Below are 27,010 nucleotides of genomic sequence, written 5' to 3' on the forward strand. Positions count from 1 at the left end.
ACTCTCGGTTCGAGTCCAGACTCCGTTGTTTGCTCTGTGACATTAAGCAAGTTGTCTAACTGTTCCCAGCTTTGCTTTTGTCTCTAACGTGAGGTTAATACTGCTTGTGCTCTCTCTGTCCGGTGGAAGCAAACTCTAATATCCTTTGCTTCAGATGGAAGCAAACTCTAATATCCTTTGCTTCAGATGAAGCAAACTCTAATATCCTTTGCTTCAGATGAAGAATCTGAGGAGCTGCCATGCTCTTGATCAGACTTCAGTTTCTGCAGCCTCGCAGGTCACACGCTTCCTTGAAGGTCACACGGGCGGCTCATGGCAGGCTGGGACTGCAACCTAGCTCGGTTTGTCGGACTCCAGGCTTGTCATCGCGGGAGGCGTTTAGGGGGCTTGAGGTCCCCCACCTTGTGCATCAAGGACCAGCCTAGATCTAACGGAGTTGACAGCGAGGCGGGAATCCCAGCCTTCCCTGCGAAGGGAGGGCGCAAGGGGGCACCGCTGTTGAGGGCGAGCGGCAACCATGCCGACAGCTGTTGTGCACTAGCTGGGATGGGGTGGAGGGAACTACAGTTCCCAGGAAGCAGTGCGGCTCCCTGGCTGCCCCGCTCAGGCCACGCCCAGACCACGCCCCCACCCGCCTCGGCCACGCCCCGGCCACGCCCCCGGGCGGGCTGGTATATAAGGGCCGAATGGCCCGGCGGCGGGCAGAGCGCGGAGGCGGCGCGGGCGCGCGCGGGGCTGCCGGGGCCGGAGGAGGCTGCTGCTCGCCCGCTCGCCCGCTCGCCCGCCCGCCGCTCCGCGCTTCTCCCTCCGCCTCCCCGGCCCCGCGCACCTACGAGCTCCGGGCCGCGGGCCGAGCTGCCCCGGGCGCTGTCCGGGCCTGCAGAGGGGATGCCGGCGGGGACCTCGGGCTCGCGCCGGCGTTGCGCAGCAAAGAAAGGCGAGGCGCGGCGTCGGGGCTGCGCGCCCTGGAGCTCCGGGACGCGGCACTTGGGAACCCCCGCGGCGAGCTCCCGCCATCTCCGCGCGGCCGGAGCGCGCAGCCCGGGGCTGGCCTCGGGTGGAAAGTGCGGGGAATGGGGCGAGGGGCTCCGGACCCCCCACCGTGGATTACTTGGTGTGCATCAGCCGGGCTCAGACGACCCCCACCCCCGCGACCTCGTCTGCGTCCTGGGCTTGCTTCCTTCCACCTGGCAGTCGGGGCGCATACCTGGCAGGTAAGTGTTCCCTGCGTTTCGAGGGAGGGGGTTTGGTGCGCTCCTCTCTCCCCGCCTCCCCCCCCCCCCCGCGCCGCTTTCTGGAGCTCTTGGGGTTTGCACGGAAATTTCTGCTCTCGCACTGACATCTCCGCAGAGACATCCCCTCGGCCCCCCTCCGGGCGGCCCCCCGCGGGACAGACCCTCCGCCGGGGTGGGGGTGGGGGTGGGGGTGGGGGGCCCGTCGCCCTAACCTCCGCCCTCGTGGCCGCCCCGGGGCCCGTTACCCCGGGAGGGAGCGCTGCCGCCACTGTTGAGTCGGGCGGTTCTGAAAGTGAGCGGCCTCGGGATCCACACCGAGAACTTTGATTACACCTCGTGGTCCTGTGTTAGCTTCTCTCCGGGGCGAACAGGGGGCCCCGAGTGCCTTCGCGTGCAGGAGCTCGGGCGCCCTCGCCGCGTGGTGCCGTGACTGTGCCCGCGCGTGTACTACCCGCGCCCCCCGCGCCCCGCGCCCCGCCGGGGGTCACCTGACCGCGCCGAGGGCCGCCCCCTCCCGAGCGGGGGAGCCCCGGAGCGAGCGGCCGGCGCCCGCGGCGGGCGGGGTGCGCGGGGCGATGGGCAGGCCCCCGGCGGGGCGGGCGGCGCGGAGGCTGCAGGTGGGGGCTGCGGCGGGCGGGCCGAGCGCCGCGCGCCTCGTCTGCGAGAGGAGGGAAAACAAAAGCGTCCGCGGCGGTTCGGTGGCTGCGCGCGGCTCGACGAGGCAGAGCCCGGGGCGCGTGCGGGGGGCGCGGAGGCCGGGCCGCGGCTGCTCTGCTCGCGCCCGGGGCCGCCGACGGGAGGACGGGGCGCGCCGGCACAGGTGGTCCGCGGCGAGCCGGAGCGAGGAGCATGGCCAGGTGCGGCGGGACGAGCGGGCCCCGGGCCTCGCGGGCGCCCGGCTCCAGGTGAGCGAGCCCCAACTTGCCGCGCCCCCCGCGGGGCCGCCCGCCAGGCTGGGGCTTTTGTTCGGCGCCGCGGGTCGGGTCGGGCCGGGGCCGGGGCCGGGGCCGGGGTCCGGGCGGGGGGCTGCGCGGGGGGCTGCGGCTCGGCCCCGGGGCTGCGGGGCTCGGCCGGGCGCCCGGGACCTGCTGAGCCGGCGCTCCCCGGCCTGCCACGGCGCCCCGAGACCTCGGGCTGCGCCCGCCTTATCTCCATTTTCCACCTAATTGAGACCAAATATGCTAAGTTTGAAATGGCCCCGACCCCCGGGGCGCCCGCCCCAGGCTGCCCGCGGCGCGGCCTCTGCCCCCCGAGCCGGAGCCCGCCCGCCCGGGGAGGACGCGGGGTCGTCGCCGGCGGATGCCGAGGCCGCTCCGACGATCGGGCGGAGGCGCGCGCAAGACGGGCGCGCGATGCCTCGTCTCGCTGTGCGGGGACCCTGTCTTTTGTTCCAGCCTCTGTATTTTCCTGTGTGTGTGGGGGGGGTTTTTGTTTTTTTTTTTTTTTTTACAAAGAAAGCGTCGCCTGTGCTTTCTGTGACAGGGGACTTGTCTGCCAGTTTGCCATTGTGCACTCAGGAATCTGCTCCATTCTGAAGTGAACTGCCCAGAGGTATTAGTCAAGAAGCTGGAGGAGGCTGGGGAGTGGGGAGAGGTGGGTTTTTCTTCCTCTTCTTCTTTCTTCCTTTTTTTTTTTTTTTTTTTTTTAATTATTAGCTCAGAAGTGTCTGATTCACATGATTTTAAGAGGAAATGGGGGAGAGGCATTTAGTTTTGAATTGGATGCAGGTCTGTGCTGTGCTTTTGAAATATATCGAACAGCCGTAAGTCCAAGATCATCCTTCTGACGTGTACCTGATGTACTGGTGCCCTTATTGCCAGTCAAGTGGAGCATTAAATGCTTTATCAGCTGAGTGGAAGATAGGATTGATTCTCTTATAAAAACTGAGGTGCCAGAAGACAGGTGCCTGAACAAAAGGTCATCTACTTTCTGTTCTGAGGAATGTCAAGAATGAGCCTCTAGAGAAAGCATTAGCAGGATTCCCATCAGAAAATGATTTTCATTCAGTTCATGGTAACATGCATAAATGGGCCTTTATTAAAGGATATAGTGTCCAAATTGGTATCATTGTGTGTAGATTTATTATACCTGGTTTCATAGGCCATAAGAAATTTATAGGAAGGTTTACATTTGGTAAAATTCTAGGTAGTCTTTCTCATTTTACTTGTCACTTCCATAACAAGATATCAGCACCTTGCAGCCAAAATCAGCAGGAACATACATATCGTTGAACCAATGTGGGTTCATTGACTCATCACAATGAGGGAAAGCTCACACCTACAGGGAACTGTGTGACATCTCAGTAGGAAGCCTTAGAATTTGGTCTTCCAAGAGATGTTTTTTAAGAGGGTTCAAGGAAGTGAGAGTTCTTTATAGATTAAATACTCTGAAGGGCAGGGATGATTTTCTGACAGGGTTTCTAAGTAATTCTTACCTAGAAGGTGAAAAGATGAAGCAAGGCTAAAGCTGCAATAGGAAAGATACAGCAGAGAGTGGTCTGTTTTTTCTCTTGATATCATCAGTCATAGAGAGACCTTCTCTGAAGTTGGTGTGCTAAGAAATTGTTGATGTTTGGCAGAAGAACACCAAGGTATAGCTGTCAGTTCCAGGCCAGCACTTACCAACAAGACCTAATTGATAGCTCTAGGTTAGCTTTCATCTGTCATCTTTTCTCTCTCACACACAGTCCAGGAACTTTTGTTTACCAGGAGACCCTGTTAAACTGGTCCTTTATAAAGGGAAGCCCACTTTTGTAGTACAAGATGCTAATAAAATATTTTTTAAATTATCAGCAATTATTTACAGAAAACAAGAGGGGAAACCTTTTTCTTGAATTAGTTGATGCTTTAAAAAAAAGTCCATGGATCATAAAGGGGCACATAAATTTTGAAAACCATCATACTCTTTTTGGCAATCTCATCTTACAACTTGGATTAAAAATAAATTATTTCTACCTAACCCAACATAGTCATTCAAATTTTATTTGATAATTAGATAATATCTAAATCAGAGAAGAAAGTAATAGTCCCATTTTCATTACTGATAAAACCGTATCTCCAACACCATATTCAATTCTATTTAACACTACATTTTAAGAATAAAATAATGACAGCAATTTTGAAATATCTAAAGCTGCATCATGCAGAAGAACCTGTAGACTTACTCTATTCTGTTCCAAAAGCCAAAATCAGTATCATTAGCTTTATGTAATAGGGAACAAAGATTTCTGTTCAGCAGTAGGAATAAATGTCTCATAATTAAGAACTACCCAGAAATGGAATGGGTTACGTAATTATATAGTGAAATGTCCAACATTGAAAATGTTAAAAACAGAGGCTGAATGAACACAGAAAAAGCAGACATAACTGGAACATCTGGAATGAGAGTTTGAACTACATGGTTGGTCAAGACCCTCTCTGACTCTGACGGCAAAAGCAATGAGTAAGAGAATGGAGTTAGAAAGTTAGTAAGTTACCATGATCTAGGGCAAGTTAAAGGCCATCATATTTGTCAGGGTTCCAGAGAACCCAATACTGGAGATGAGAGAAAAGATAACCTAAAAGGTTGAGGCAGTCTTGGTTCCCTAGTTTCTAAAATCAAGCCATTGATATGTGTCCTCTACTGAGCATGCAATTAAATTAGTATGACCACTGGGCAGAAACTCTGCTCTTCACCTTTTAATACTTTAGGTGTAGGCAATAAAAATAGCATTTATCAGTTACTTAGTCATGACCATTGCACCATGTGGAATGTTATGCAAATAAAATGTGCAACAACTCATATAATATCCTCATGAGTCTATGGGAAGGGTACTATTATTATCTCTGTATGTTTTATAAATGTTATAGCATGCTCAGGGTTGCGCAGCTACTATGTGACAGAGCCCAGATTTTAACCTTTGTTTGTCTAAGTTGTGGTCTTCATTCTAGGTTATACTGCTTCTAAGTAGAAGGAAAAATGAGGCTCTAATAAAAAGACCATTCTTTTCTATAAAGAGAAAGGATGTAGGGGGCCACAGTTGTTGGCAATATTTGTTGTTGTTGTTGTTGTTGTTGTTGGCAATATCTTAATCATCAAAATCAAATGTTTAATTTTCCATGCTTAGAGAAACGCCAAGATCAGATTAAATGTAATAGAGATACTTTAGCATTAATAGAAAAAAGATGATTATGCCTGTAGACTTAAATATCTTTAAGGTTTTCTTTAATGAGGAGCATTATGTTTTGATGTTACCTGGTGAACTGTGTGGGAGTGGATCTTCTGTATTCAATTATTTTAAAACCCAAGGATCTCAACACAAATATTGTATTATAAGTAGTAGTTGTAGTAGTAGCCATAGTAGTAAAAGAAATGGAAATAGTAATAGTAGAAATAGTAACAGAAATGAGTAGCAAACATCCCTGAAGTACGTATGAGCCAAAAAACTTATTAATGTCCATTTCATTAAATACTCAGAGTAGTTTTATCAAGTTGGTCATAAACCAACAAATGTTGAAATATGGGCTCAGAGAATTTAGGGAACTTGCCCAGCTGACGTATCTAGCTGGCTTGAGAGCCTCTCATGAAAACCTTGGGCACCCAAATATATAAACTTTTTATTTGCATAACTTGAAAAGGTCAATTAAAGGTATATTGGGGAAAATGTGCAATACAGCATTAAATTTTTTTGTTTATTTTTAGAATAGAAGCCCCAGATCCTAGGGAGCAGCTGAACTTCAAGCTAAATGATTTATCAGCCTCATAAAGTTAATGTGTTTTAGATTTTTCCTTTGGGAATAGTGACTATAAACATTCATATAAATAAAATAATAATCCAAATTTTAATATTTCCCAGTTAATCAGTTTCATGTTGACCAAATTTAATGAAATGTATTAAATAGCAACATGTTCCACACAAAGCCATTTTAAAAATTGGTCTGAGTATTTAATTTGGTGGCTGCTAACAAGTTTAGTGGAGTGGACAAAATACCCTTACCATGTATTCAGCCATCAATGTCATTAAATAGTGGTTTAGCAATTTACTGCTGGGTAATGATCCAGGGCATCACGATAGCTCTTCAGATCTCTCAGGTAAACACAGTCTGTTTAAATTAGTGTTGCATGAGAATAGGACTATTTAGCATGACTTAATTTAACGTAAGATAATGAAGACACATAATTTCAAGTTCCATTACTCAACTGATAAAACCTAGATTGGAGTCAAAACGGATGTCTGGTTGGGCCCCTGCTCTCTAGAAGCTTAAAGTCTACTGGGGTTGCCAACATAGTAGGTAAGCAGGCAGTCTTTTTTTTTTAATATTTTATTTATTTATTCATGAGAGACACAGAGAGACAGGTAAAGACACAGGCAGAGGAAGAAGCAGGCTACATGCAGGCAGCCTGATGTGGGACTCGATCCCGGGACTCCAGGACCATGCCCTGAGCCAAAGGCAGGTGCTAAACCACTGAGCCACCCAGGGATCCCCCAAGCAGCCAGTCTTATAAGTGACAACGTAAGTAATATAAACAGCCCAGGATACTAGGTTCTGAAACTAACATACAGAAACAGTATTCAGGTCTTTATTTTTGTCAACATATGTTCATTGAGTACACTTTGTGTTCAGTGAGCAGTTGTACAATGTGCCCTCTAGACACACTGTACTCCTCAGATTTTTATTGTGCCTCTGAATAGCCTGAAGGCCTTGTTAAAATGCAGATTCTGATTCAATGTGTCTGGAGTGGGCACGAAAGTTTGCTATTCTAATAAACGAGGTGATGCTGATGGTGCTGATCTGCAGATCACACTTCGAAAGGCAAGAGTATTAAATTGTCTTAATAAAATCTTTTTTATCATTTCTCATTAAAACCTGCCACATTTTATACATACACGAGGATATTTAGAGAGACTTTATTAGATATAAATATATCTCTACATCTATCAAGCACAAAACTACCAAGTGACAAACATTCTTGCTACTTGCCCAAAAACTTTTGGCTGTTCCCATTTAAAAACACCATTTGAAAAGGCTAGAAGGCAGTGGAATATCTCCTTGCAGTCAGTGTCCTGACTCTTGTCTAAAACTATCCACCTTAGGGCATGAGGTAATCATGAGTTCCTGACATAGAAACCTGTCTTTTAGAAATTACACTGAAACCACCGACTCATTTTGTAGCACTTGCTGAACACCTCTCTATCGATAATAACTTTTAGTCACTACCAGTTTAGGCCAAATTGGAGCCAATGACCTTTAGGTGAAAGTTTCATATTCTATTTCCAGTCCCTGGAGCCATCAAAGACTCCTGTCGGAAGAGTTGTAATTCATGAATTTCAGCATGCTGCCTCTAGCCCAAAGCACAGCAATTGTTTCTTGAAACTAACAGTCACACATAGGCTGTCTGTTGCTCGTGACATAAATCTAAGAGACTGATGGAAAAATTTGGTTTAAGTTGCCTTTTTTTCCCCTAAGCAATGCTTTAATTGATTAATACAAAACTCAAAACTTACATGAGCAGTTATCTACCTCAGTTAGTGACAATGGATTCCTAGTATATCTAAATAAAGATTTATCAACACTTGTTTCTTAAAACTGAACTTTCAAACATGAAGTAGGCTTTCTTTTCTGAGCATAAAAATGTTGTCAGGGAAGAAGACTGGAGACCTGTGTGTGAATCACTGAAGAAGAAGACCTTTCTGTGTTCTCATCTCGTTTCCACTGTAATAGGGACATGGCGTAATGAGGAAAAACTGATAGGCTGGGCCTGTGGTACTGTTTTCATTTAGTATTCATTCCTATGAGGTAATCATCTAAATTAGTGAGGATTTGCCCTTTTATGTGGAGGAGAGAGCCTGATCCAAATGGCCTCATAAAAAAGGAAATTGCTGAATGAAGTCATTACTCTAATTAGCGTTAATGCTCCCAATGTTAACAGTATACCTTTTTTAAAAATGACGTTCAATACCTTCCAACCTACTGCAGTGAGTAGTGGTCGTGGCCTGAGTGCCAGATTTAATTGTCCTTTCAATATCAATTTAGACAGATCTACTAATAGGGTCGTGTTATTAGATAAATGCCTTTGGTAATAGGAAAAAATGTCATTACGGAGCTGGATTGAATAACTGTTCACTGTGATGAGCAGTAAACTATCAAAGCTTACTCATTTATGAGGCCTACCTACCTATTCATTCGGAGTTCTTTCTCTTATCTACGTTCATATAAACAATATCATTGTTTAGCTGATGGAAAATGTTGAATGAAGCTTTCTATCCTCTTCCTAGAATATTTGGTTCTGTATTTAGGTCAAATCTCACTCCATTGACCTCCAAATTACTGCTCAGATTCTCTAGTGTTGAACGTTTTATTAAATTCTACAATTAGGCTTATCAGTTTAGGTTTGTAAAATGATTTTATTTTTGCTATTAGTATTTCAGTTTTAATAAAACCTGATGTGTATTTGTCATTCTGTCTCTCTCTCTCTCTCTCTCTCTCTCTCACACACACACACACACACACACGCATTCTTCTTCCAGTCTTCCCATCTCTCTTATTCCCCTTCAAATCTATTGCCACATAATAGCAAAAATGAATAGCCATTTAAAACATTTAATAGAATCATGATTCCGCTTTGTGAAACTCTTCCCAAATCCCTTGACTTAGCTGACAAGGCCTTGTAGGATTTGCTTCCTGCTTGTGCTTCTCGTTGAATCCTGCACCTCTCCTCCTCGCCCTTTATGTTTCAGTGATGCTGACTCAATGATAACTCATCACTCCCTACATATGTCAAACCCTTCTGTCCTAGTGATCTTTTTTTTTTTTAATTTTATTTGTTTATTTGAGATTGAATGAGTGAGAGAGAGCCAACGAGAGGGAGAAGCCGGCTCTCTACTGAGCAGGGAGCCTGACACAGGGCTCGATCCAGGGAGCCCTCGGCTCATGACCTGAGCTGAAGGCAAATGCTCAACTGACTGAGCCACCCAGGCTCCCCTGTCCTAGTGATCTTTTATTCTTTGGGCCATAACTCTGTTCTCCTGGCTTTTCATACAATGAGTAATTTTCTTTCTTCTGGTCTCAATTTAAACAGTACTTCCTCAGATAGACCTTTGTTACCCTGCTTAAAGTAGGTTTCTCTGTGACTATTTCTTACAGTCCTCTGTCATGTCCTTTACTTATCTCTTCATTTGGTTAATTTTAATATCTTTTCTCCTCTGGACTCTTAAGTTCCCAAAGACAAGTACTTTATTCATATTGCTTATTTACTGGGCACATATTAAATGCTCGATTAATGAGTCTTTTAGTCTATACCTGGAAGATTGTGTCAGTATTTGATTATTACATAGACCATCTGGTGGCAGGCCACATCCTGGGAGCCAAATCCACTCTAATGCCTATTTTTGTACAGCCCACAAAATAATAAGAATGGCTTTTATATTTTAAATAGCATTAAAAAAATCAAAAGCAGCACAGTATTTTGTGTTACCTGAAAATCATAAAATTCAAATTTTAGTCTCTAAAATACTGTTTTTTTTGGAGCCCAGACATGCCCTTCATTTATGGGCTGTGACTGCTTGCATACTACAAGAGCAAAATTGAGTAATTGTGAAGAGACCATATGTCCTGGTAACCCTAAAATATTTACTCTCTGGCTCTCTACAGGAAAGAGTTTGCTGACCGCTCATATAGACAGATTTTTTTTTTTTTTTGTAAAGAATTAGAATTTTTTTGTAAAGATCTTATTTTTTTACGTAATCTTTACACCCAACATGGGGCTCAAACTCACAACCCTGAGATCAAGAGTTGCATGCTCAGGATGCCTGGGTGGCTCAGTGGTTGAGCGTCTGCCTTTGGCTCAGAGCGCGATCCCAGAGTCCCTGGATTGAGTCCCACATCAGACTCCACATCAAGGGAGCCTGCTTGTCCCTCTGCCTAGGTCTCTGCCTCTCTCTCTGTGTCTCTCATGAATAAATAAAATTTTTTTTAAAAGAGTTGCATGCTCTACTGACTGAGCAATCCAAGCACCCCAGAATTTCAACACCAAAAACACTTACATTGTCCTGAAGCAAAAAAAGATTATTTGGAAGAAAGAATGGTAAGAGATTCTAAAATAGGCTACTTGAATCCTTCTTATTCTAGCTTGACTTTCAAAATAAACCCCATTTGATTGGTCTACCTGACCTTGAGACAAAAGCAGTGGATTTTGAGGAAAAAAACAGTGGGTTTTCAGACTTCAGTGTGCATCAGAATGAGCTGGAGTGACCCAGGCAGCAGAGATTCTGATTAGATGGTGGAGGACTAGGGCCTGAGAATTTGCATGTCCTGCAAGATCCTACAACAAGAAAGAGCAAGAAGGATTGCATCTTTCTTTACAGAATGTGGGTGTTTTGTCAGTGTGAGAATTCATTTACTCAGTATTGACTAGATGTCAGTATTATTCTAGATGCTGTGAAAACAAAGCTAAATGATAAATAGCTTCTTTTAAGAAGCCAAAATTCAGTGCTATCCAGACATTAAATAAATAATTACCATAAAGATAACAGCTATAACAAGAGGTAGAAACAAATTCTGATGGGGGCACCAATCAGTTCCTGAATATCTATAAAAACTTTTAAGAAGGAAAATTAAGGCTTAGAGGATTCTGTAATGTTTTAAGAAAGAAGTCTATATGTCACTTTGGTTATGCCAATTCACAGCATCTCTTAAATCCTGAGTATTGGGTGCAAATTTAGAAGTTCTGTCCAATATTTCTTTCAAGGAGAAAGAAAGGGAGGTCATCACGGAAAGGCTTACAGTCCTTCAAGCAAGTGGCTAATATTAGTTCCTACCCAAACTTTATTCCATTTGTTTTCCTCCTCTGAAAACTAACCAAATCTTATTGTTGTCCCCATGTTCATCACCTCCCAGTAGCCAATTACAATCAGTGAACCCCTGCAATAAATCCCTCATTGACTTGAAGACTTTCCCTCTTGCCCGTTCTAGTCCATTCTACATGCTGCAGCCTAGCAATCCATTTAAGAAACAAATTCAAATGTCTTTTAAAACCTTCAATGGCTTCCCTTTACTTTTTGAAAATTAACCCAAGACTTTAACAAAGCTTTTTGATCTCTAACTTCAGGGCTCACTCTGTTTTTGGCACCAACCATACTGTTCTCTTTTAGTTCTCCTAAAAACTATTCTTCCTCCAGAGTCAAGGCTTTGGAGATTTATTTCTTCAGCCTGGAATGCTCTTCTGCCTGTACCGCTTGAGATTTTATTGAGTGGAGACATTTACTGAGACATCACTTGAGTGATGCTACTCACCTTTCTCATCTTAGCATAGACATCAGTGCCCTGGCAAAGCTGTCCTCTCACTGACTCCACCCCCTTCCCTGCTGTCAGAAGGAAAGAAGGACTTACCCACACTAGTAATCAGTCTAGAAACGGAGGCCATACTGTTGTGGTACCAATGTGGGAGAAGGTCAGTCATCATGTTAAACCTGCCATCAACTCTATCTTGAATGCATTTAAATCATCAAAAAACAAACTTTAGATCTCATACCACATAGCCTTTGAGTTTGTGGAATATTAAAGTATTTTACAATGTAGATTATGTCTTGAGTTAAATTAGGAAAGCAGGAACTTATCTGGATGACTAGGTAGCAGAAATTTTGAAATTAATTTTTATAAGCAACTTGGTTTGTTTTGGGAGAAAATACACACACACATTAGTCAGCTTGCATATAGTTGAGCCATTTGATTTTCAGAGATGTCCTTGGGACAAGTTTTGGGAATAATAGAGAAATTTTATTTCTTATTGTTAGAAAAGCCACATACATTTCTTTAAAGATCTGTGCTGATTCAGAAATATTTTTGGCTCAGATTGGGGAAGGGGACTGGGTGTTCAATCATAATTCATTTTTTCCCCCTAACTATCCTAATTTGAGCTCTTCTCAGAGTTCTTAAAAATACCACTACTAGATCTTTATAGCTCTTGACAGCTTGTAATTTTGTATTTGTTTGATTATTTTGATTACTATGTCTCTCCAGTATAAGGTATGTTTCAGAGGGGACTTGCTTGTTTTGTTCACCATTGTGCCTTGCGGTAATACATGCCTGACACATAGTGGGTGGCCTCTAAATATTTGCTGAATGAATGATGAACAGTTGGATGTCCTTCTGTCCATTACTCAGCTCTCATTGGCTTGGTTAGCTGATGAAAATCTCACCCTGCAGCGAACCCTTTTCCTGACTGAGCCTCTTGTTCGTCATGTGTCTCTTACTGTCCTGGACCTTTGGATTGATTCTCACCCTCCTCTTCACCCACTCTTATTAGTTATGGATGTCATTATCTGCCATCAGTAATTGACTACTTATTAAGTCTTGCTTTTTTCAGAACTAGGCTAGGAATTGCAGCATTATGCGATCTAAACATTATCATTTTGACATGTAATTAACATAAAAATGATTACGGGGATGCTTTATTTTTTTGCATACTAAGTCTTCAAAATTTAGCATGGATTTTATACTACAGCACATCTCAAAGCAAAACTGGCCACATTTCAACTCCATCAATGGCTAGATGTAGCAAAAGCCTGCGATATTAGGCAGTGTAACTTCTATGTTATCAGCTATTATGTGATGACGGATGGCCATATATGCATGGCTTTGGCCAGAATGTCATCTCAGGGATTGTTTTAGAACTCTACAGCTTCATGGGAAGATACATCACATGTATCTAGTCCTTGTTGCTCCTTGTTCTAGTCCTCTTCCTCTTCTTCATTTTCTACCTATTCTTCTCTTTATTTTCCTCTTCCTTTTTCTCCTTTTTCTTCATTTCTTTCTACTTCTTTTCTGAACTTTTCTTGACTCATATCCTTCCCTCTTTTTTTTTTCTTTTATTAATGCAACAATTATTCGACAATAAACTTGTATTTCTGCAGGGTGCCTGGGTGGCTCAGTCAGTTAAGCATCTGCCTTCGGCTCAGGTCATGATCCTGGGGTCCTGGGATTGAGCCTCTCATGTCAGGCTCCCTGCTCACTAGAGAGCCTGCTTCTCCCTCTTCCTCTATCTCTCCCCTTGCTCATGCTCTCTGTCTCTCTCTCAAATAAATGAAAATCTTTAAAAAAGAAAATAAACTTGTATTTCTGGTACTTTCATAATTTACTACAAATAAGGAAGATCCTGTGACAGGCAAAATTATAATGTAAAAATTCGAGGAGTAGGGGAGGTCCACCCCAATAAAACATACATCTTTAAAGAATTGGGGGGGAGACCAAAGTTAAATATTAAAGCTGCTTACAAAATAACTTCAAAAACCAGCTGACAGAAGCATTCTTAAGTGTGACGCTGAGTCTTGTTTTCTTTGGGAATTTTAGGACGTGCATTTTAGGAATTGCACTTTAGGACATGCAATTTTAGAAGAGGAGAATATTGTCTAGATTGCATTTACCAACTTTGTTTTGTATTTACAGAATTTCTAAAACACTAACTCTGTGCCCATATGACTGATTCTTGCCTTGGCTGACAAGAGTTTTGATACTAATTTTAACTCATTGATATCCCTTGTGTAATATATGAAACATCTTAAAATTTGAATCTTTTCATGATCTGTGTTTCTATAATAAAAATCTGAATCGTTGATGTGGATGAAAATGTTTATTTACAATTTGGCAAATTTTCCAACGTAATTAATTAATTATGAGTAGATCTCGAACTCTGAATGTTTTCTTTCTGTCTGATGCCAGAGTCAAATATTGTAGGTGTCATTAAGGAGGCTAAGTATCAAACTACTTGCTCCATTTATAAAACTATATAACACAAATGATGAGATTCCCAACCTCTTAAATTTTGCCATACACTGTTTCCAGCACAAGGACAGATTCTCAAGCTCTAGGGATCCCAGTGATGGGCTGTGTTGTATGCATGCCTTAGAGTCCCTGTAAGCAATCATCTCTCTTCTACTAAACCATTATCTGAAATTGATTCTTTCTGGTTACCCAAAAGGGACTAAAAGCACTGAGAATATTGGGGAGAAATGAGGGTCAAGACTTTAATCTGTGAGGTATGTTGAAGACAAGAATATTATCTTTCTAAAATCCAGCTCCACTTGGGTGCAAAATGGAATGAACTATGACCATTTGATGTAAAATCTACACGTTATTATATACCCAAAGGACTGAAACAACAGAGTCAGCATCTGAGTATACTACTTAAAAAGCCAAATGCACTTAAATAACAAATCACATGTTCCCATCATGAAAATTGATCTTATTTAAAGGGAGAACATGTCGGAAATAAGTAAAAGCATTTCAAGATATTCCACTTTGGAGTATTGCATTTCCTCGTACCTAATATTAGTTTTCAGTGTCATTCCTACTTTTTATCATAGTATCAGAACTTACAGGCATAAAGAATACGGTATGCCTCAGAAAATACTATTTTGGTGTCTATTCTCCTTCAATAAAAACCAGCAGTACAGAAAAGAAAAGAGTTTATAATTCATTGAAATAGTCTATTCTTTTTCACCCTTGAATCTGCCATTAAAATCAATGTGGAAAAAACAAACACACACCTGGGAAAGGTCAGAAAATGGATCCAAACATTATTTTGAAAACTTAGATTAAGACTATTTGAAACGGTTATTTAGTCTGATAAGAAGAGAAATAATTCCTGTGGTAGTCTTCAAGTATACCATGCGAAAAGTCATTTAGAAAGCTATTTTCAAAAAAAAAAAGAAAGAAAGAAAGAAAGAAAGCTATTTTCATCTCTTATGAATGACTTAGGAATGGATCTGCATAAAAGTGGGTAATGGATTAGATTTTCCAGGGACACACTAGGCAAGCTTAGTTCATAACAATGTAATTATGTTGCCTCTCTTCCTTTACAAGAAATTAGTACACTGTCCATTATAAATGGGCATGTATGAATTTTTTATTATAAAACCAATTATTGACTTTAATAGAGTATTATTTTTTCATATTTCTAGAAAGCTTTTCCATGTTTATGGTATCAGAAATAGGTGCATCCACCCTGTTTCACTCTTTAGAACTATAAGTTTATGGGAAAAAAAATCATTCTTTTAAGTGCTCAAAAAGCTGAGGAATAAATCAAGTTCCTCAAATAATTGTCTTTTTTCCCTCAAGCATTGATTAGAAAGAAGAATATGTAATGTATAGATAATCCTAATTATAATAGAAATAAGTGAGCAATTCTATGTATCATTTGATTTTGCCATCATATTCAATAACTAAAATCTTATATTAAATTTACATGAAACTTCTAATGAATACATCATTTTTTACAAATGCAGATGTATTCAGAGAAAAATAGACTAGAAAAGCCTATATCCCACTTCATTTCCGAAAAAAACACACATATGCTTGGACACATGCACACATGTACATTTTTGGAAGGGGGGTGGGGAAAAAAGTCACCAAAAATGTCCCAACTTTATTTTTTGGTAGCAATTATTACCTTTCCCTTTAGAAAGTAATGATTTGTGTTTAATAGTTGTGGCTGTTTTAAAAAGATTTTTATTCTTAAGTAATCTCTAGGGCAGCCTGGTGGCTCAGCGGTTCAGTGCTGCCTTCAGCCCAGGGCCTAATCCTGGAGACCCGGGATCGAGTCCTATGTCGGGCTCCCTGCATGGAGCCTGCTTCTCCCTCTGCCTGTGTCTCTGCCTCTCTCTCTCTCTCTGTCTCATAAATAATGAAATAAAATATATAAAAAAGTAATCTCTACACCCAATGTAGGGTGGAACTTACCACCCCAAGATCAAGAGTCGCATTCTCTAGCAAATGAACCAGCCAGCTCTCCCCCTCCACACCACCCCTCCCCCCCCCCCCCCCCCCCGCCCCCTCCATTGGTTGTGGCTTTGAATGAAGTTCTCTCCTGTCAGTTCTGGGCAGATTGCAAATTCTATCCCCGCCCCCCTTTTTTTCCCTCTTGGGAGGCAACATAATATTTTGAAGAGATGAGGTTCTTAAGTCATACAGGTTTTTCCACTTGCTTCATTTGTAATATTGGCAAACAGTTTAATTTTTAGAGCCTCCATTTTCTTTTAACTACAGAGACAGAATTATTTCATACATTTTTTGATGAATAAATGTCCAAGGTAGCCATCATATATTGAGACGTGTTCTGAACCAATCGCATTACATGTCCCTTTGTTACCATTAATCCTTATAACAGCACTGAGGGTAAAAGTTATTCTAGCCCCCATTTGATCCAGGAGTGCTTAGGTAAAATGTTTATTACAGTGCCCAGCTCAGTAAATTGTGGTGGTGGTGATGGTAGTAATAATACTAGTCATTGCAGTTGCTGCTTTGTCCCTGATCATCTTACAGCCCCATGTTCCCAGTTTAACCGAAGAAATTTAAGGATATAATGAGGTAGCCAGTTTAGGGGACACGGGATTCAAAGACAGGTTTATTTCAGCATGATCTGTGCCATTAAATGTTATGCCATTTTGTTAGGATATTTTGAGATTTTAGATTTGCTAAATGTTGGCACTGTGCATAAAGGCATCTCATTCTTAATGGGACACTATTTTCAAATTATATTTGAAAGTGTTTTGGTGTTCATTTTCTTTTGAAAACATGCTGATATGTTACCTAAAAGGCACATTTTACCCTTAGCATATGGGTTTCTGTACACTTACATCAGGGAATCACTTCAATGACTTAGCTAACTGACTACCTGGCTAATTCTTCAACTTAGTTTAGGTATTTCTGGTTGCCTGGTTTTATGCATTGCATTTGGTATAATAGCATGTTCTTAGTAAATTATATTCCTCAAGTGTAGTAACTATATGGGTTATTTCTGTGTTTCTTCTAAATTTTTCTTATTATTGCTAATGAAGATAATCTTAACATTTTAACTAATGATTCATACAGTTTTACATCTAGAATTTAATCTGAAGTCTTATTTTCATAAATCAAATAGTAGAAATAGAATATTATTATATAATTTATAATCACATTATTTAGCAATATAAATTCCACAGGATCTGTTACTTCATACTTATTTTTAGCCTGAACTATGAATTTATTTATTTTTTTTAATTTTTATTTATTTATGATAGTCACAGAGAGAGAGAGAGAGAGAGAGAGAGAGGGGCAGAGATATAGGCAGAGGGAGAAGCAGGCTCCATACACTGGGAGCCTGATGTGGGATTCGATCCCGGGTCTCCAGGATCGCGCCCTGGGCCAAAGGCAGGCGCCGAACCGCTACGCCACCTAGGGATCCCTGAATTTATTTCTAATTAATAAAAGGTTATGTTTCTACTTCAGGGAGATTTAAACTATAAAAGACAAGTTGGGGGAAAAAAACACTGACATGTGATCCATTTTTCTCAATACTATATACTTAAAGGAATTAAGATTCTCAGAATACTACTAACAAGTATATTATTTATTGGGACATGTTGGTTATTGACTAGTTTTACTTTATGTTTATTAGATAAGCAGTTAAGTATTGAGATTTCATAGAAAGCATAGCAGTACACTGAGAATAGTGCAAGCCCTTAGGGATGCTGAAATATAATAATAATTCATAGACTTCTAAGAAGTAACTAGCAGTTTTTGTTTGCTCAGAATTCAGCAAGTACATTTAAAAAGTCTGATTCATTCGAAATGCTCTAAATTAAATTAGAAAGTAACATTTAGCAAAATGTGTATCATCCACTTTGCAGACTACTGTATAAAAGTTTTACATGTATAAGAACCACTTTACATGATGATATTTTTCTCTTGCATTTCTCTTACAACTGTGAATAGCCATGAAAATGAGCAATAGCATTAGTGTTACAGCTAGCCTTCAGAATATTCACTTAGTGCCAACATGAGGTTTACACTGCCATTAAAACCATTTCAATTTCACAGTTTTATAAAGCACTTCCTCTTACATTCTTCATCTTCATAGTAACCCAAGGAGGAGGACAAGTGTAGTAGGTAGATATTGGTCATTTCTGTGGGCCCAGCGCCCCAAGACCATCCCCTCTTGGGGGAAAGCCCTGTGATGAGGATGGAAGGTACGGCTCTGCCTCCCTCTCCTGAAACCAAAGGAGAGCAGCCATTCTCCAGCTCTAATTTGGCGGCTCACAGGCTCTCCCATGACTGAGACTCAGCCAATGAGACAAACCTGTCCGAGTGTTTTCTTGGAAATGAATGAATCAGCGCTCCTGAGGAGAGATTGGGCCTCACTCCAGCCAAAGGAAAGGCAGGTGAAGCCTTTGCCCATGGCAGTGGAATCAGCTGGGCTTTCAGAGTCCAGGCCAAACAGATGCAACTTGCATGTTTTGATCAGACTCCTTTGTTTCTGCCCATTTCCCCCAAGATTGTTCAGCCTCTTCCCTTAACTAACCATCTCATATTTCTCTCTCATGTTTAACTTAACTATAGTAGATTTTGGAGGGCACCTGGGTGGCTCAGTGGTTGAGTGTCTGCCTTTGGCTCAGGTCATGATCCCAGGGCCTTGGGATCGAGTTCTGCATTGGGGTGCCCATGAGGAGCCTGCTTCTCCCTCTGTCTATGTCTCTGCCTGTCTTTCCCCGTCTCAAATAAATAAATAAATAAATAAATAAATAAATAAATAAATAAAACCTTTAAAAAACCAAAACTATAGTAGGTTTTGGTTATTGCCACCCAGAACATAGGTATAACAAGTCCTGCTATTCCCAATATATAGATGAAGAAATTTACCCTCAGTGAGGTTAAGTAACTCCCTGAGTTGTAATCATGTAGAAAAGCCAAGTCCAGAACCCATGACTTCCAGATCATAGGTTGTTTCTTTCACAACACACTGTTTTCCCAGCAGCCTTCAGTGGCCTCAACAGATAGTGAGACGTGCTTCCTCCTCCACTGCTTCTTGATTGCAGTACTTAGTCCCATTTCCTGTTACAATGCTTATCTGCTTGATGTCAGCAGTGCCTGTCTTCTACACCACGCTGCTAAGCATCTGGAAGACAAGGATTGTTTTACAGTCATCATTTTCCCTCAAACATATATTGGAGTGCCTGGATGCAGAGTCAGTACTAAATAAAGATTGTAATGAATGAGTAGCAAATGAGTGCATAAATTATTCAATTAAATGAAAACACCAATGTGGGCTTGAAGCTGATGCTAAAAGTATAACACTGATTTTACAAAACACCACGATGTTCTTTACCAATCAAAATCTTAAACTATAAATAATTTCCTTAAATATATAAAGATGCTCACTTGGTAAGCATTGATTCCGTGGCTACTATGTGTCAGGCTGTTATTACAGAGAGAAATAAGAATTCATCTCCCCTGTTAAGAGGTCTCACAGACTGATGGGAGGAACAGATATTCCATAGCTCAGATCATGAGAGCTATGATTAGGGCAGTAGGCCCACAGTCAGCAGCCATGAGAACCACTGAACTGGCCTGGTGATACCCCTCTGGGCAGGTCACTGTGGACATCAAGGAAAACAGTCAAAGCCTTTTGAAAGCTACAGAAAAAGCACAATATACTTTGCCTTTCCAGACTGTTGTGAGATATGCTTTAAAAAAAAAAAACTACGAATTGCCTCTGGGAGGCTCAGTCAGTTAAGCATCTGACTCTTGGTTTCAGCTCAGGTCACGATCTTCAGTTCCTGAGATCAAGACTTGCCCATCTGGCTCCATGATCAGTACAGCCTCTGTTTCTCTGCCTCTCCCTCTGCCCTTCCCCCTGCCCATACTCTCTCTCTCTCTCTTTTTCAAATAATAAATAAATCTTTAAAAAAAAAAAGTTATCTGCACCCTCAATCAGACATAATTATTTTTAAAAAGGTTATAATCAGGCATATCAAATTTTAAAAATATTTTTGAAATAGCTTTGAACAATATGAGACTAATACATAAGACTATATTTTGGTTTGGCAAAAGGTGAAAATGAAGATAAATCTGTATCTTTATTTAAGCATTAAAGCCCAATATAGTAAAAGCAACAAATAAAGATGCATATAAAAATGTGAAAGGAGACAAAGCCATATATCTGTATGCATGTAAAATACACGTATGTGCAAGAAACAGGATATACATTTATCAATATAATTTCTATTTTTTACAGACTGTACACACAGTAAGAGAAATCTCTAACTCCCTGAAGTTTTGGTATCATTTGCAGACAATTACTACGGCACGCCAAAGCCTCCAGCAGAACCAGCACCATTATTATTAAATGTAACAGACCAGATACTTCCAGGAGCCACTCCAAGTGCTGAAGGAAAACGGAAGAGGAATAAATCAGTGAGCAACATGGAGAAAGCCAGTATAGAGCCTCCCGAGGAAGAAGAGGAAGAGAGGCCTGTGGTCAATGGAAATGGAGTAGTAGTAACACCAGGTTAGTCATTTAACATATGTACATATTTATATGTATGATTGATTATAGTTAACCTCAGAGAGAGAGGATTCTAATATCAAATGGAAAGGACATAATTCTTGTATCCCTTTTATTAGTTTTAATTTCGACATATAAACCAATTAGTTTATGTTCCTCGGTTTTTTGTTTCATATACACAGTATTAATAGAAATCTAATGAACTATTTCTACATTTTAGAAAATATTACAAGTCATGAATATGATTGTATAAAGTTCTGGGATCTTTGCTAATTAAAATTAGGTAAAATCTATCCTTAGAAATCTTACTATACTCACTGTTCTGGAAAAAGAGGTTGTTTCATGTGATTTAGTTAACAACTTCAATGAACACTGTACTCAAAATGACTAGAGCTACACCATGTCTGTATATTTTTCTCTCCACCCTTACTATCTAATCTGGCAATGTGGAGAAAGCATCTTTAGACATTGACTTCGTAAAGGCACCTACCCTTGAACAAGGAAAAGGCTTGTTATCTTTTTTATTTATGATCTATCATATCACATATATAAAGAAGAGCAGGCAGATATAAAGTGTGTTTGCACAAGGGTATGGCTTTGCTATTTTCTTGTGCTTATTACTAACTGAGTGCCAAATTTTATTATAATTATAAAATTAGTTTTTTTTCCTTACATTACTTATGATTAAATGTTAAAGCAAAACTATGGCATTCTTTTTTTATATACTTTTTTAAAAGATTTTATTTATTTATTCATGAGACACACAGAAAGAGAGAGAGAGAGAGAGAGAGAGAGAGAGGCAGAGATAGAAACAGGCTCCATGCAAGGAGCCCGACGTGGGACTTGATCCCGGGTCTCCAAGATCACGCCCCGGGCTGAAGGCAGCGCTAAACTGCTGAGCCACCCAGGCTGCCCTAACTATGGCATTCTTATAGCCTCTAAGCTTGGAGTAAATTTCCAAAGTTTTATTAGTTATTTATTTTTTAATAACAGCATACTAGTAGGCATTGAAAATCTAAGAACTGAAAAGCTCTTGAAAAAAATGTTAACACATGAACTTCGCATACATATTATTATTTTTTTAAGATTTTATTTATTTATTCGTAGAGACAGAGAGAGAGAGAGAGAGAGAGAGAGAGAGGCGGAGAAGCAGGCCCCATTCAGGGAGCCCGATGTGGGACTCGACCCTGGGTCTCCAGGATCACACCCCAGGCTGCAGGTGGAGCTAAACTGCTGCACCACGGGGGCTGCCCCACATAATTCATAATTATGAATAAGGAAGGTTAAGAAATAAGCTTATGAAATGTTGATAAAAATAATAGAGCATGAAAATTAAAATACTACGTCACTATAGAAACTGTACAATGATAATTAAAAATAGAGACATCAAAATAGTTGTAGGAAATATACTATTATTATTTAATATATTATTATTAATTACAAAAATGTTTTTCCTCAAACATAGGGAGACCAAAATCTAATCTATTCCAATCAGTGTGTAAAACCTTAAAAAGTGATTTCATCTTGATTTCTCAGAGGAGGACAGCCTCCTCCATAAATGCAATGGTGAAAAACTTATGCTCTGTTCCTACCAATCACCAATTTCTGTATTTAAATGCTAAAGATCACTATTGTACATAATGTAACTTGCTTACTAAAGACCCTGTGCCGGAAAAAAATGTGATGCGGTTCAGAAGGTGAAGAACTAAGTAAATGTATATGAGAGGAAAGCAATTTATAGGTCTATAGGTAATTTTCAAGCAATTAGATACCTTTTCTGTTCTGATTCTGAAATATCTTTGTCAAAATATTTATTTTTCATTATGTAATGGATTTTGAATTAAGTTGGTAGTACATAGTTTTCTTAGCTATCTTTGATATGAGAAGCAAAATGATTCAGCCAAGTGGAAGCAGTAATCACAAAAAAACAAAGTTGGAGATCAAAAAGCAGTTACAGAGTTTGTTACTGATTAATACCTTACAGCTAAAAACATAAAATATTTGCCCTTGGTTGGGCCTGAATCGTTGGTTTCTATTGCATTTCTACTCTGTATAAGGCAAATCAAATGAAGTATTCTTGACATACATTTATTTGTAAATTAGAAATTTATTTAATTGGGCGTCATAGTAAATGTAGAAAGCACCATTCCTTTCAATTCATATATTAGACATAAGGAATTGGGTTTGGTTTGTTTGTGAGTTTGGGCTAGGCAGGAGGGGTCCCAAGGTACATGGATTGGTTTGCACTCTTCTTAAGCAGCCCTAACAGTATGTCTGTCCCTGGACCTCTCAGCCTGAGGACGGTAGAGAACAACTACCCAGGCCAACTCTGGGATGTCTGGATAGTCAATAGATGCCACAAATGCCAACAGATGCTTGCAGTGGCTCTGTAAGCCTGGCTGGACTTCTCTGTCCCTTATGGGAGATGAGACATATGTAAATTAGGCGGCTCTTTGCCCAGTGTTCAAAGATGGAGAAAACAGCCCCAAACCAGAAATTGGTCCTTCATCCTTTATTAGAATATCCAATAGAAACTTTAGGGTTCACATTGCCTCCTTCCCATACATATTCACTCAGATCTTCATCTTTTGAACTTTGTCACGTTTTTTTCTAGCATAGGGTCTTTACCCTGCCTTTTTTCTTCCCATACATGTTTACCAGATGTAAGACACTTTAAACAATATTGAGAAAATTCTTGCTTAAATTTTAGTTACCGCCCTGTATCAACTAAGAGCCTATAATACTAATTAACATCAGATGTCAATTCAGAGCATAAATAGTACAATCGATGAGGTGCATTTAGAAAGTGAGAAAAGCTTACTGAGGTACTTTTATTCCATTACATAAAAATGCTGATAATACCGATAATAAATAATGTAAAAATTAACCTCTTGTGGATGCTAACCATGTTCTAGAAACTCTTTAACTTCATTATGTGTACTAGTTCAGTTATTTCTCCTAACAGATTTTACGGGTTAGGTACTATTTCATAGAATAGGACACTGAGGCACACTACTGTTAAGTAATTTGCCCAGAAACTGGGATTTATTTATAGGAAATATCGATCCAGAAGCATGTTCTTAGCTGCTATGCTATCTGAGTGTAATAGCACCAATAGAAGCATAAATACATTTCTCAGCAACATGTACGTACATGATCATTATTTTACTTGTACCTCTTTAAAAGTGGCATTATTAGTTTCTACCTACTACAAGTTTCTTATTTCTTTCATTTCTGGAAATCATGTACAACTCCACTTATGTGGCTCTGTGGTTATTAAAAAAATCGTATTTTTAAAAAATATTCTGCATGCATTTAAGCATCAAGCCTACCAATCTTGGGCAGCCCTGGTGGCATAGAGGTTTAATGAAGCCCGGGGTGTGATCTTGGAGATCCAGGATTGAGTCCCATGTCAGGCTTCCTGTATGGAGTCTGCTTCTTCCTCTGCCTGTGTCTCTGTCTCTATGAATAAATAAAATCTTAAAAAAAAAAAAAAAGCCTACCAATCTTTAACTCCTTATGTTTTACTGAAATGAATTATTCTCGCTAGGTAAATAAAGGTTTTAGAAGAGTCCTCAATTTACTTCTACTACTCGTTTTCTTCATCGCTTCTCCTTTAGACTTAAACTTAGAACTATACATTCCTTTTAGTTTCAGGCCATATTTATGTACAGTTTGTGTACATGAAGCTCTACTGACCTGTAACATTGTCCACGAATAGTCAAGTATTTTAAGTGAATAATTAATGTTAGGCTCCCTTTTTTGGTTGGAATTACATCAAACAGATGGAGTTAGCCCATATCACCTAGAAAAGCCATGGGATGATCTTTCAGTGTCTCAGATCAGAAATGTTTCTCTCTCTGACATATGTCACTTTGATGATAGAAATCAGTATTGTTCTATCCTTAGAAATGTAGCTTTAACCTGGTTAATACTGAAAGTCACAAAAATAACAATGAAAATAAATAATGGCAACTCTCCTTTAATGAATGCATAAGATGTGCTAGACGTTATTAGCCCATACGTTATTTCTTGTCCCATAACCATGGTATGCTTACTTATCAAAGAATATGCTGAAACTTAGCTTAAGGTACTTAACTAAGGTAATAATTATTTAGTAACAGTGTTAAGATCTGGACCCAGGAACACCCGAACTCATCCTGTCCCCATCACCTTTGCTGGGCTGTTAACCATGTTGAGGACAGCATGACTCCTGACCTCCATAAGGTAAAATCAGTCTTTCAGCTCAGTGTATTTCATTACACTGTGTTCTGTTATATTTGTCCTTCAGTGAATGTGTGGCTGCAGTGTTAGATCGAATGCTTGCAAAGATGATACAGCTTTACATCATCTTAGAAAATCTGTCTTTAAACTGATACTTAAAAATCATATCCCCAGGAAACCTTTCCTTGACATTAACCTCACCTATATTTAGGCATCTTTATCTTGTTAGAGTTGACATCCAGCCCCATAGCTTGAAATACTGTCGATTACCCGTAGCCTTCACTTTCCTCTAATGTCCCAGGGCCATATCTCTAACTGCTGCCCACTGGACTGCCCCTCCTAAGCATTTCTGTAGCATCTTAAATGCAACATTCCTGGGACTCGGGGATCACAACCTGAGCCCAAGGCAGATGCTCAACCCCTGAGCCACCCAGGCATCCCTCAGCCACATTCTTATACCAGCTTGTGCAGAGCACCCGCTCTTCCTGAAATGAACCCTAGTGCAGCTAGCACAAGAGTGAGAGGATTCAGTCCTGCTGCAGGGGGATTTATAGACAGACCATCTGGAACTGTGGAGAAAGTGGAGATGTCTCTGAGAGAACTCTCGGTTCGAGTCCAGACTCCGTTGTTTGCTCTGTGACATTAAGCAAGTTGTCTAACTGTTCCCAGCTTTGCTTTTGTCTCTAACGTGAGGTTAATACTGCTTGTGCTCTCTCTGTCCGGTGGAAGCAAACTCTAATATCCTTTGCTTCAGATGGAAGCAAACTCTAATATCCTTTGCTTCAGATGAAGAATCTGAGGAGCTGCCATGCTCTTGATCAGACTTCAGTTTCTGCAGCCTCGCAGGTCACACGCTTCCTTGAAGGTCACACGGGCGGCTCATGGCAGGCTGGGACTGCAACCTAGCTCGGTTTGTCGGACTCCAGGCTTGTCATCGCGGGAGGCGTTTAGGGGGCTTGAGGTCCCCCACCTTGTGCATCAAGGACCAGCCTAGATCTAACGGAGTTGACAGCGAGGCGGGAATCCCAGCCTTCCCTGCGAAGGGAGGGCGCAAGGGGGCACCGCTGTTGAGGGCGAGCGGCAACCATGCCGACAGCTGTTGTGCACTAGCTGGGATGGGGTGGAGGGAACTACAGTTCCCAGGAAGCAGTGCGGCTCCCTGGCTGCCCCGCTCAGGCCACGCCCAGACCACGCCCCCACCCGCCTCGGCCACGCCCCGGCCACGCCCCGGGCGGGCTGGTATATAAGGGCCGAATGGCCCGGCGGCGGGCAGAGCGCGGAGGCGGCGCGGGCGCGCGCGGGGCTGCCGGGGCCGGAGGAGGCTGCTGCTCGCCCGCTCGCCCGCTCGCCCGCTCGCCCGCCCGCCGCTCCGCGCTTCTCCCTCCGCCTCCCCGGCCCCGCGCACCTACGAGCTCCGGGCCGCGGGCCGAGCTGCCCCGGGCGCTGTCCGGGCCTGCAGAGGGGATGCCGGCGGGGACCTCGGGCTCGCGCCGGCGTTGCGCAGCAAAGAAAGGCGAGGCGCGGCGTCGGGGCTGCGCGCCCTGGAGCTCCGGGACGCGGCACTTGGGAACCCCCGCGGCGAGCTCCCGCCATCTCCGCGCGGCCGGAGCGCGCAGCCCGGGGCTGGCCTCGGGTGGAAAGTGCGGGGAATGGGGCGAGGAGCTCCGGACCCCCTAACGTGGATTACTTGGTGTGCATCAGCCGGGCTCAGACGACCCCCACCCCCGCGACCTCGTCTGCGTCCTGGGCTTGCTTCCTTCCACCTGGCAGTCGGGGCGCATACCTGGCAGGTAAGTGTTCCCTGCGTTTCGAGGGAGGGGGTTTGGTGCGCTCCTCTCTCCCCGCCTCCCCCCCCCCCCCGCGCCGCTTTCTGGAGCTCTTGGGGTTTGCACGGAAATTTCTGCTCTCGCACTGACATCTCCGCAGAGACATCCCCTCGGCCCCCCTCCGGGCGGCCCCCCGCGGGACAGACCCTCCGCCGGGGTGGGGGTGGGGGTGGGGGTGGGGGGCCCGTCGCCCTAACCTCCGCCCTCGTGGCCGCCCCGGGGCCCGTTACCCCGGGAGGGAGCGCTGCCGCCACTGTTGAGTCGGGCGGTTCTGAAAGTGAGCGGCCTCGGGATCCACACCGAGAACTTTGATTACACCTCGTGGTCCTGTGTTAGCTTCTCTCCGGGGCGAACAGGGGGCCCCGAGTGCCTTCGCGTGCAGGAGCTCGGGCGCCCTCGCCGCGTGGTGCCGTGACTGTGCCCGCGCGT

At 42.4% G+C, this 27,010-nt stretch overlaps 1 protein-coding gene across 1 annotated transcript; it reads left to right on the forward strand.

Moving 5' to 3' along the window:
* Positions 1-312: 312 nt before the first annotated feature.
* On the forward strand, positions 313-24,773 carry LOC144309866 (uncharacterized). Its single transcript, XM_077890858.1, has 4 exons — positions 313-529; positions 681-1,214; positions 20,319-20,534; positions 24,650-24,773. The coding sequence occupies exons 1-4, from the start codon at positions 313-315 to the stop codon at positions 24,739-24,741; spliced, it is 1,059 nt and encodes a 352-aa protein (XP_077746984.1). The 3' UTR covers positions 24,742-24,773.
* The last annotated feature ends 2,237 nt before the right edge of the window (positions 24,774-27,010 follow it).

Source organism: Canis aureus, unplaced genomic scaffold (genome assembly GCF_053574225.1).
Source record: "Canis aureus isolate CA01 unplaced genomic scaffold, VMU_Caureus_v.1.0 ptg000221l_RagTag, whole genome shotgun sequence".
Lineage (NCBI taxonomy): Eukaryota > Metazoa > Chordata > Mammalia > Carnivora > Canidae > Canis > Canis aureus.